Here is a 12,456-nt window from a genome sequence, read left to right as displayed (position 1 = left end):
CCAGATAGGTATGCCTGCAGTTTATTTTGCCGCAATGTTGCACATCATATTTAAACAAAATGTAAAATTCAATTGCAGGATTTTTAATTGCAACCATCTGAACGTTGCGAAACAAAACGATAGTTCGTTTTTTTAGAATTAGAACAAGACTATTTAATTACGCGATCATGACGTGTCTTTTTATTGAAAAACACTTGTCACGGCAAATGTGTGACAATTATAAATCACATATAATATAATAATATCTGGGTGACCGAGCTTCGCTCGGAAAACATATAAAAACTCGAAAATACGCGTTTTCCCAGAGATAAGACCTAGCTAGAACGATTTTTTGCCCCCGAAAACCCCCACATACCAAATTTCATCGAAATCGTTAGAGCCGTTTCCGAGATCCCCGAAATTTATATATATATATATATATATATATATATATATATATATATATATATATATATATATATATATATATTTTTTTTTCATAAATAAATAAATATGCAAATATATAAATAAATATATAAATATGTATTGCATATTTATTTAATAAATAAATATGCAAGAATTGCTCGTTTAAAGATATTAGATTCATAAGACCTTTTTGTACACACAAAGCAATGATTAAATGAATACTTAAATGAATACAGAATGAATACATACGATCATTTTACAATCCTTTGTTTTCGTAATAGTTACTGATTTTTAAATAGCATTTTTCAATAAAAAGACATGTCAAAATTGTTTACCTTTTCTCTAATGCTAAAAAAAAGAACATATCGTGACGACCTGTCTGGCCTAGTGGGTAGTAACCTAGTGACCTTGCCTATGAAGCTTATGGTCCCGGGTTCAAATCCTGGTTATTTGCAAATTATATCCTTCAAAATGACATAATTTATAATAAGATATCAAAATTATGTCATTTTGTTATCATTCGCCCGTGCGTCTCGCTAGCGCCAATAGGTAACAAGGACGAGCGAAACCCACGCGCGGTCGATGCCAAAATAACTAATTCAGATATCATTTTATATCAATACGCAAGTTCGAATTGGCCTCTTGATCGCGGCGTAACAAGATTACCCGTAAACCCTATTAGAGGGAGGACTTAAGCCTGTTGGAGTTCAGTATTCAGCTGGTAACCACAGAATGGTCGACGGTGAGTGAAATAATATATTCAGTGTGCATAAAGTAATGTCGTCATTTTGGTCGTGATGTTGTCGCTGTATTTACCAAATACATTATTACAAATACAGATAATTTATTGAACAAAAGCATTTTACAGTGGCTGCATCCAAAAGGTTATATGTATCCAAAAAGATATAAAATAAATCTAAATATACTTCGCATCTTTAAACAAAATCATAACCTATCTTATATAAATGTCTGAACCGCGAAAACACCGTACATTTGTTTTTCACAGATGTCGACTGCCACATCTATGAAAAACAAATCTCTGGTCTCCGAGAAAAACCAGTTTAACCGGTCTCCAATAGCTAGTGATCCCATAAGTGCTCCAGAAACAAAGTTTTGTACGGACCACTAAAATAGGCCCAATAATATCATCTGTAATTCACTGAGTGGGCCCTACGGAAGATCAGCGCTGTTTTTATTTACTTATTTATTTATTACTCAAATAAGTGACACAGCATTACAGTAAAAACCAAGGCACTGTGAAACTACAAAACAAGATACAAGGAAAAAATAAAACTACAAATAAAAACCAATTACAAATTAACTAAACATTAGATTTGAGCGACGACGCAACAGCGTGGCTCCGTAGCGCCGTCTGACTAGGCATTATGCTGAGTTGGGTTGGGTCCATTTCGTGATGCACACATATTATTGATTTCTTCTTTTCTTGCTGTTGTTGTCTGTACAGTCATGTTTTGTGATCGTCACGAATAACAATTTTTTTTTATTGTTTTTATGTTAGGACATTCTTACACAGATTCTATCTTTATATTTTATCTAATTTAGTCGTAGATCCCGGTGTGGTGAAGACAGGCGCTTACAAGTATGAAGACGGGACCCGATATGTGGGAGAGTGGAACTCTAAGGGTCAGAAACATGGCATGGGCCACTTAGTGCTACCAGATGGTACGCGGTACGACGGCGCGGTCAGCGGTGGGCTTTGCTCTGGGCTGGGAGTAATGGCCTTTCCTGATGGTGCCAAGTAAGTTACAAGATTTTCGTGAGGTAATTTCAAAATATATTTATTTCAAGAAATACAGAAATTTCAATAAAAGCAGAAAATGTGGCGTATAGCCAGTGGACTGTATTTTATGACAGTATGACAGTAACTTGGCTTACCGTTGGTTTTGGTCTGCTGCTGCTGGCAGAGGGCTCTGCTGGTAAATGGCTTGCTTCCTGGTTATTACACACACTTTAAAAAAAGGGTTTTCTTACTGTTTTTTAAAGCAAATAAGGATATTATTTCCTTCGCGATTTGTGATGACAAATCGTTTTGAGTATTCTATGCCATTGAGCAAAATTTGATTTTGCTCACTGAGTGAGACGAATTTCAATCGCAATTGGGGGACCTTTTGAATGGGGAAATGTAAGGTCCCTCGACTGCAATTGAAATAAAATGCACAGGTACAGTCACGGTCATAAATGTACTATTTGTTTGTATTGCTTGTATATTCCAATTTACATATAATAAAATGTAGTGATTTGTTGACAATGACAATTGACAAGTTAAAAATTAATTTCCCACTGCTGCTGCTGATGATAATTGTATCTGTCCAGGTACGAAGGCGAGTTCATGCAGGGCTGGTTCCATGGACATGGCGTGTTCTGGCGCGCCGATGGCATGAAGTTCGAGGGGGAATTCAGAGGCGGACGCGTTTGGGGTCTGGGTTAGTAAACGAGATTGTTAAAATATTTTTGTCTTGTATTGTATATTGTATATGTTCTGTGTTGTATATTATCTTTCAAATTGTTAGTTTTTGACGGGTTTTCATTCACGTTGGATAATTTCAAACTACTTCGGTCGGTTGCACCAAACCGTTAAAGCGTTTGCTTAATTTTATTGTATGGGAAGTTTCATAGATCTCTGCAGCGTGACGTTAATCAGTCTGTTAACTGTGGTTGGTGTAACTCTAACTAGGTCTCTCCACGGGAGAAAGTGAACTAATTGCTGCGTCCCTAAATAATAGCCGAAACGGTCAGGTAAATGTCTATGCAGCAAATGCCCGAATAACTCCAAAAAATTGGGAAATATACAAAGCTGTTGAATAAATGTTTAATAATCGCTTCGTCCGCTTCATAACACCATACACCTAACTTTGTTCGCAGGATTAGTGACTTTCAGCGATGGCAGCAATGGCTTCCCTCGCAACGAGGGATTCTTCCAGGATTGTAGGCTGGTGCGCCGCAAGCGCTGCCCCGAGGTGGTCCAGCGCGCGCAGAAGGTCGCGTACATGGCCCGAGCACAGTGCCAACCGATGTAATACTTTGTTACCATGTTGTCCTAATCCAGGAGACCGATTCCGATTTTACAATTTCTTACAGCTCTGTTTTTGTTTTGACACGACCTTGACTATACTCACGCTGATTGGACCGAGCGAAATATTAGACATCTCCCTCGCGCTTTGTGCGCATATCACTATGAGTCGTGTCAATATAATATCATGACAAGATTAAAACCATACAAAATTGTTAATTCACAATCGGCCTCTGGAAAACAGCACAGTGCCATCCACCGTTGTGGACACATGGTTGATATGGTCCATCAATTACAGTGCCAACCGATGTAATACTTTGTTACTATGGGCATTGTCCTCACCCAGGAAGCGACAATGCGACCTATTTGTGTATGTAAAAAATGATTAGATTGAACTGTTATAAAATAAATTAAAAAGAAAGATATAATAATTTGACTATAATATAAGTAATAAAAACGCATTTGACTGATTTGCAAGACCGAAGTGATCCCAAAGTATTCCGTGGACAAAGTTTTGTACGGAACACTAAAAATCTCAAATACTTAGACGCATTAATCGTACCTATGCCATAGTTTTAAACGACTAGGACTTTTTTACATGGGAAAATGCAACAACTTTTAAGAGTACCCCAGCAAGCTCGGCCGAATTTCACCTTCCCATAAAACGGAGTTTCGTCGGATGAAACTTTGCACATACAATGATATGAGGTAAATCTAGGTCTTACGAAATAGAGAAAAAACAAGTTTTGTATAAAAAAATAAAATTCGCTGTATATTTTAAACTATGGTATCTGAAGCAAACCGGGCCTGGAACCTCAGGCTAGCACGGTCGCATTTTTATCGTTTGTCACCATGCCTGTCACGTTCTAACAAGTACTTATATAAGTGCGAAAGTGACGGGCATAGTGATAGTCGATAAAAATGGAACCATGCTGAGCCCGCTGGTGAGCTTTCTCTGCCAAATATGTGGGAGGTCGTGCCGCTCACGCATCGGCCTCCACAGTTACCAAACCCGTTGTCTAAACAGCAATGCATAAATCGTCTGCAATAGACGCAAAGGCCTGATGATGATGGTATCTGAAGCTACATAAACTAATTACAGGACTAGATATAGATATCTTATTGTAAGTACAAAGTTTCAGAGCAATCTAGCTAGTCGTTTTAAAATGAGAGCGTAACAACGTTTATATGGAAAACCATGCTTGCTGGGGACTTAAAACCACAGAATAAGTAATAGCTTAAAACCTACGCAACCTATGGACATATCTGATCAGACTGAGGATTCTTTGGTGTCTCGGGTAAAAAATAAAGTAGGTTGATTATCGTAAAACCTAGTCGTCGTATCATTTAATACTTTCAGTGCCGAGCGCTCCATTTCTAATACAAAATGAACTCACGCAGCGGGTTTTTGGCAGTGAATGTGTTAACTGATGGTACAATGTAGCCGATTTTCCCCTAAGTCATTTCTGTTGTAAGTGGTTATAGTAAGAATATATCAGACCCTCTTCCAGTTTTCTAATTTCCGATATTGAAAGAATTTCCGGATTTCAAGACTGTCAAGAGCTGGCATACCCATATCACTGAATTTATATTGTAGAGGACTTATTTTTCAAGTATAAATGAGTCGCAGAAAGGAAATAAATAAAATTGGTTCAATATCGTATAGCACTGTCACAATAAGAGCTAGATAGAGCATGACTTTTGTTAGAAATGTCGCAATTTTCGACCTTAATGCATTGCGAATGTCTAACAACATTTTACTGAAATGGGTAAGAAATTACCTAAATTCTTTGACTGTACGTTAAGTGAGTCACACTACACAATAGTTTGGGAACCACGGTGTTGAATGAAGATTTGAAAAGAGCGAGATGCCTAATAACACGACACCTTCTTTTAATGAAAGCCTTTGTTTTATCCTGTTGTGTAAAATACTGTGTCTTTTTCTTTAAGAAATAAATATATCTAATCTAATCTAATCTATTTATGGCTATAAATAAATAAAAGGTAATAAAAAATATATTTATATATAATAAATTACCCTTAATATAACAATAACATAAAATTGTCGACCGCCAGAGAGCTATAATTTGTACCTATCTCATAGATAATTTTGAATATATGATATTCTTTAATTTTGTTTAAGTTTCCTCATTGCAATTGTTTCTTCATCGTCCAGGCACTCGCCATACCTCACCTCCATACATTTGCTTCCCTGTAAAGAAATAAAATAATTAACAATCATTATTAATTAACGATAAGCTTAAAGTAAGATTAAGTTTTACGGCACTTTAAATTTTCGACATATGCACGACGTATTGTGGCAGTTACCGCACTAGGGTGGTAAATTAGCACCATGTGTACTGTAAAAGGTATTACTTATACCTATATAAAAATTGCCATATTAGTAGGTAAGTACCTACTAAAAATGTATGCTTTATCGAAAACCGTAATAAACAAAGGATTTCATTACGTCCTAACATTAAGGTAAATAAACAATATAGGTAGGTATTGCACGACGAAGAAATGTATGGGAAGATCCGCGGATCCTGATCCAGATCCGGATAATTTCATACATTTCGGATCCGGATTGCAAACTCTAAACATAGGTAGTAAAAAATAATACCAACCTTTGCAAGATAGGCTTTTATGTAGAAGTTTCCAAAGAGAACGATGAAGGAGATCATGTAGAAGATGAGGACGTAGTGCATCCAGAGGGGGAACTCGCAGCCCATGCGGATGCCGTTAATGCCTAAGACTAGCGCAGCTGTGAATTGGATCTGTAAAGTAAATAAGTAGTAGTAGTAAACTCTCTATTGTACAAAAAGACATATTAAAAATAATAGAAAATAGTAAGAAGTACAAAGCAAAGTATAGGATAAACATACATATATTACACAAAAATGATTGGGAAAAATACACTAAACATTGGAAAGAAGTAGAAAACATAAGAATTTTGGCAAAGATTTAATTTTTGGTACAAGCTTTTATCGCTGACTGTACTTTTCTTTCCACGGCCAATTAATACTAGTCGAGGCAATTTTAAAAACCCGAAACACAATTAGGTTGCGTTGTTTTATCACAGAGTTCCTATGGCCACCTCCTGTATCCATCATCAGATCAGCTCGATAGTACCATACTATTGCATTGTCATCCGACTTACACGTAAATTTTGTGCAAATTTTCAGCTTTATTGGAAGTCGGGAAGTGGGTCAAATTTAACTTGCAAGATTTGACCCGTACAAACATAGTTATAGATCAAGTTAGATATGCACATAATGACATACACAGGTACATTGCAAGTTAATAAAAAGCTTGTAAAAAGTATTGTAACATAACATTAAATATACAATTATACACGTAAATATTTAGATTATGTAATATTAACAACAAATCCACCACATACGTGATGGGCGATATATCGACGTGGTAAAAACTGAATATTGAATAAAGTATTTGTCTTCTATCTAACGGTATCAACAATGTATGTTTACATATGCCTAGGGTTTGCACGACGGATCCGAAATGTATGGGAATATCCGCGGATCCAGATCCGGATAATTTCATACATTTCGGATCCGGATTGCAAACCCTACATGTGCCCATCATACGCTCGCAACTGACGGTGAGGCCGTATTTGACGCCGTAGTAATGTCGTTTCGAATTATTTACCAGAAGCGCTGGTGGCCTAGCGGTAAGAGCGTGCGACTTGCAATCCGGAGCTCGCGGGTTCGAACCCCGGCTCGTACCAATGAATTTTTCGGAACTTATGTACGAAATATCATTTGATATTTACCAGTCGCTTTTCGGTGAAGGAAAACATCGTGAGGAAACCGGACTAATCCCAATACGGGCCTAGTTTACCCTCTGGGTTGCAAGGTCAGATGGTAGTCGCTTTCGTAAAAACTAGTGCTCAAGCCAATTACTGGGATTAGTTGCCAAGCGGACCCCAGGCTCCCATGAGCCGTGGCAAAATGCCGGGACAACGCGAGGAAGATGAAGATGATGAATTATTTACCAGTTGAAGGATTGTGAGGTATTTCTTCCACCACAGGAACTTGCTGACGGTGGGGCCGAACACCGAGAGTCCGTAGTAGGTGTACATGAGAACGTGGATGGCGCTGTTCACCATGGCTGGCAGGAATGCTGGAAAGAAGATGGATTATGAATTATATATTTATTTTTATTATTATTATCTCGTTATTTATTTTTCCTCTTACGTTAGGTTATTTATAATATGAATATAAAAGTAAAATATAAAAACACTTGCAAAACAATAAAAAATACGTATAAACACATTATAAAAAACCTAACCTAGGATGCCGCCAGCAGCGGGGCAAGGCCCAAGCTGCCGGTGGTCAGGGCCGCAGAGAGAGGAACCGGCGGACTATCCGCGCCGTGTCCAAGATCACCGCCTTCTGCATCTTATTATTATTATTATTTATTTATTCATAAACTTTTATTATTATTATTTCTATATTCAAAATCTCAAGTTTATTTTAAATTTTAAATTTATATTTAGTATATCCTTGTGAGGAGTATATTAGAATATTGTAGTGTAGTGTGGCGTCCACACTACGCTACTCACTCTTTAAGACTGGAGCGGGTTCAAAAGCGGTTCCTGCGGCACCTGACTTTTGCAGAGGGCAAAGCCAAAACAGCCGTTTCGTATGCCCAAAGATTAAAACTGTTCAAATTTGAGTCGTTATCGCTACGCAGAGGCATCGCGGATGCAATGTTCTTGTATAAATTATTGAATAATGACATAGACTGTCCGCAACTCCTTGGTCTTCTGCACTTCCGTGCTCCAAAGAGAATACCTCGAAACCCGATAACACCCCTGTGCCCCCCGCTCCGTAGGACGGTCCACGGGAGCAACTCACCTGTCCCTAGATTATGCAAGGTAGTAAATAGCTGTAGCCATATAATGGATATACACTTTGACTCTGCGTATCACTTTAAAAAATCTGTTCGGGCCTGCTTAGCAAAAATAATAGTATAAGTTAGTGATATCCACTCAATGTAATAATGTCTGCCCCCTTTATTAGTTTAATGCCTACATTATTATTGTAAACGGTATGTTAAGTATATGTAATTTTAGTACCTTAGTCAATGCAAGTGGTGTTTACCTGTAAGTAATTGTTACGCTTAGCATAATTACTCAAAACGTTTGTTGTTGTACTTTATATAGTGTAAACTATTGTTGGTGAACCAATCAATAAATAAATAAAAAAAAAAAAAAAAACCGGATAGTTGGGCTAACATAGCCACCAAGTGGATGTCGACGAAGAAGCATGGGCGGGGCAGGCCCAGGCAGAGATGGCGGGACGATTTTGACGCCTTCCTAAACAACTGGCCGGAAGAAGCGCTGAATCGGGAGTCATGGATAACAAATAGACTAAGAAAAAAAAACCTCCGCCTATGTTATAAATCCGCTAAATTATGGGGAGTATCGAAATAAGAAAAGTTTATAGATTTCTACCAAAATTAGGTACCTTACCCACGTCAGAGCCGTAGGCAGTTTTTCTTTAACAGCTGGGACTCTGTCTGCATACTAATCGTGAGAATACTACCATAAAGACTTTAGTTTCAAGTCTCCAACGCTAAAAGTTATCGGTCCGAATAAAAGGTTTTTTGCGTCTTGAATATTACGGCTGGCTATCGACGAAAAAACGAGATCCAACGGTGTACTAGGGAAGCCATTTAAAATCAAGTAGGACGCTGATTCTGCTTTAAAATGTTGATATGGTGTTATTTTGATACGACCACCTGTTTGACACTGACATGTTCGCTAGCGTGTGCGTAACTCACTGTCTATGCATCTCGCTCGTACTCGCGTATTAGTGCGACCGGAGCGACCCTCATTCCACAACACAAGCGTGGTTGAGTTTACTGTCGGGACTAGGTTGATATGTGGAAGATTGACCCATAAATTGTATTTATCTTGTATATTTATATATCAATATTTCGGGGTTCTCGGAAACGGCTCTAACGATTTCGATGAAATTTGCTATTGGGAGGCGAAAAATCGACCTAGCTAGGTTTTATCTCTGGGAAAACGCGCATTTTTGAGATTTGTGTGTTTTCCGAGCAAAGCTAATGTAATGCTACTATTATCTGTGTTGTCTTTTTCAACTTACTTGATCCACTCGGCACCCACTTGATGCCGATCCACCAGAAACTGAACATAGTGGAGTGATGGTAGACATGCAGGAAGGTCAGCTGCTCGTCCTTCTTGCGCAAAATAAAGAAGAATGTGTCACAGAATTCTAGAAGCTTCGAGAAGTAGTACCACCACACTGCATCTGCTATCTGAAAATGACAAAGAATTGAATAGTATAAGGAGAGGGGGAGAAGTGCGTAATGCCGTGTAAGTGCGCCTACCATTAATATATCAAAAACTGCTTATAAAATAATAGTAATATTCAGGGTTCTAAATTATCCAGATAATTATAGTCTTTGATAATTATCGCTATAATTATCCGATATTATCGGATAATTATCCCAGTTATGGATATTCTTTGATAGTACAAAATAATTATTGGGGCGTTTTTTGATATTTTAGGTATTACAACTTTAAGTTATTACCAAATCGATAATTATCAGGCATAAAAATCACGATAATTATCCTTCCGAACCCTGGTAATAATAGCAGCTTGCAGTTTTATTAATAGTAGTAGTATTACTATTATCATATAAGCAGTTTTTGATAACTTATAGGTAGACGCATTTAGACGGCATGGCGCACTCCCCCCCCCCCCCTCTCACCTTATTAAAAAGCACAAACGAACGTAATTTTGGAAAAATCTGCAAATTAAGTATTGATTATTTGTCAAAAACGTAGCCAAATGGCAAAAAACGGAACCCTTATAGATTCGTCATGTCTGTCTGTCTGTCCGTCTGTCCGTCTGTCCGTCTGTCTGTCCGTCCGTATGTCACAGCGACTTTTCTCCGAAACTATAAGAACTATACTGTTGAAACTTGGTAAGTAGATGTATTCTGTGAACCGCATTAAGATTTTCACACAAAAATAGAAAAAAAGCAATAAATTTTTGGGGTTCCCCATACTTCGAACTGAAACTCAAAAATTTTTTTTTCATCAAACCCATACGTGTGGGGTATCTATGGATAGGTCTTCAAAAATGATATTGAGGTTGAGGAAAATAAGAGAATGATAAAACTAAAAAAATATATGATGTACATTACCATGTAAACTTCCACCGAAAATTGGTTTGAACGAGATCTAGTCAGTAGTTTTTTTTTATACGTCTTAAATCGCCTAAATACGGGGAACCCTTCATGGGCGAGTCCGACTCGCACTTGGCCGCTTTTTTTGGTGGATGATGGATCTTTTTCGTTACCCTACGTTTAATCAATATCTATTATTCGCTGTAGTTGTTTACACATTAATCGGCAAATAAAGCCTAGCCCTTATACCACATCAGCAAAAAATAACTCTCTAAAAGTTAAGCGGTAACCATAGCCTATGGGCGCCTGCCACTCCAGTGGTATCCAGAGGTAGGTTGTTTGTATATCCTAATCTATCGTTGCATACCTTATCTACATGGAAAATAAAAGCAGGTAGGTATGTACTTTTACTAACAATTTTTTTTTATCTTTCTCCTAAGACTTATTTTTAATATTTAGGTACCTATTTATAGTACTTACTTTTATTGCATCGTTCAATCTTTACAAAAAACATTACATCCTGTTAGAATCAGAAGGAGACAAAGAATTTTAATTAAAAGCCCACGAATTAAAACTGTGAAAATGGATTTTTTTTTAAGGCCCAAATGTGGTTGTATTCATTCGCCCCGGGCGCACAATAACGAACAACCCATCACATCCAACAGAAATGCTTACTAAAAGCCTTCCACGGAAACCTAGAGGACTTTGCCGGCGTTGTAAAAATAACTGAGAGACAAAATGAATGTATTTTTGGAGTTTCTAAGCAAATTCAAACAAAAAACACTTAATTTATGGGACTAGACTACCACTTAACTTAGGTCGTTGGAAGCGCGGTGTTTTTCTAGTGAAAGGTATTTAAGTTTTGGAACTAAAACTAGTTACTAATTTACATAATTCCTGAGTACTTAGGTAGGTACTAAGCTGTTTTTTTATTAAATTAAGTTAGCTTAATGTAATACAAAACAGCTTCATAAAGCCAACCCTAATACAACCAGTCCCTGGCTGACCATAACAACATCATATTATGAACCGCCTTAGTTAAACGGTAGTAGAGCTATTACATAGGTATAATATTGTACGTTGAGGACACCTGAGCCCGTACCATGAGTCACTGACAGTGTCAAAACTGACATTTACTCTATCGAGAACCTAATTTACTTTCTATACATCTCGTGTGCATATGCGAGTACGAGCGAGATGTATAGAAAGTAAATTACGTTCTCGACGGCGTTTATGTCAGTGCCAAACTGATGGTAACCGTACTGCCCGTATTACAATATCGTATTTTCCGAGTCATTTTACCGCTAGTATTCTGTAGGCAATACATCTGTGTAACCCAAGTATGATAATTAATATTGATAATACGAGTATTCAATCAGGAATATTCTCACAGTGTTTGGTTTCTGGCCGTGTGTAAGGTTGCCAGAGCTCAACGAGGGTGCGGAGTGTTAGGGTCAGCAACGCGCATGTAACACCTCTGGAGTTGCAGGCGTCCATAGGCTACGGAGACTGCTTACCATCAGGCCGCCCGTATTCTTGTTTGCCACCGACATAACTACAGGGTCATTTTTGGACCATTAGCCATATTGTGCGAGGTGATTAGGTAGGTCATACTGAACAACTTTTTCTATGGGACCAACCCCGAAATCCCAAAAAAAAATTTGGGCTTCCCATAGAAAACGTCGACATCCACTCGACCAAAATGTATGAAACGGCCAAAATAATTTTTGTGATTTCGGAGTTGGTCCCATAGAAAAAGTTGTTCAGTATAGCCTACCTAATCATCTCGCACAATATGGCTAACGGTCCAAAAATGACCCTGTATAAAAAAAAAA

The 12,456-nt window shown here is 37.7% G+C and overlaps 2 protein-coding genes across 3 annotated transcripts in view; one reads left to right on the top strand and one right to left on the bottom strand.

Moving 5' to 3' along the window:
* Window positions 1–1,133: 1,133 nt before the first annotated feature.
* On the top strand, window positions 1,134–3,456 carry LOC134662963 (MORN repeat-containing protein 4 homolog). Its single transcript, XM_063519267.1, has 4 exons — window positions 1,134–1,147; window positions 1,969–2,164; window positions 2,740–2,849; window positions 3,289–3,456. Exons 1-4 carry the CDS (start codon window positions 1,138–1,140, stop codon window positions 3,441–3,443), a joined length of 471 nt encoding a protein of 156 aa, XP_063375337.1. The 5' UTR covers window positions 1,134–1,137; the 3' UTR covers window positions 3,444–3,456.
* A 1,995-nt stretch (window positions 3,457–5,451) lies between these two features.
* Window positions 5,452–12,456, bottom strand: part of LOC134662802 (very long chain fatty acid elongase 4-like) — a 115,741-nt gene continuing 108,736 nt past the window's right edge. For both annotated transcript variants that reach the window (XM_063519108.1, XM_063519107.1), the window contains exons 4-7: window positions 9,574–9,745; window positions 7,452–7,579; window positions 6,064–6,213; window positions 5,452–5,648 (exon numbers count right to left, since the gene is read on the bottom strand). In XM_063519108.1, coding sequence (XP_063375178.1) covers window positions 5,565–5,648; window positions 6,064–6,213; window positions 7,452–7,579; window positions 9,574–9,745 — 534 coding nt within the window. In that variant the 3' untranslated portion in view covers window positions 5,452–5,564. The remainder of the gene's footprint in view (window positions 5,649–6,063; window positions 6,214–7,451; window positions 7,580–9,573; window positions 9,746–12,456) is intronic.

Source organism: Cydia amplana, chromosome 3 (assembly GCF_948474715.1).
Source record: "Cydia amplana chromosome 3, ilCydAmpl1.1, whole genome shotgun sequence".
In the NCBI taxonomy this organism is placed as follows: domain Eukaryota; kingdom Metazoa; phylum Arthropoda; class Insecta; order Lepidoptera; family Tortricidae; genus Cydia; species Cydia amplana.
The sequence above is the reverse complement of the archived record's forward strand: the minus strand, read 5'-3'. Positions and strand labels throughout refer to the sequence as shown.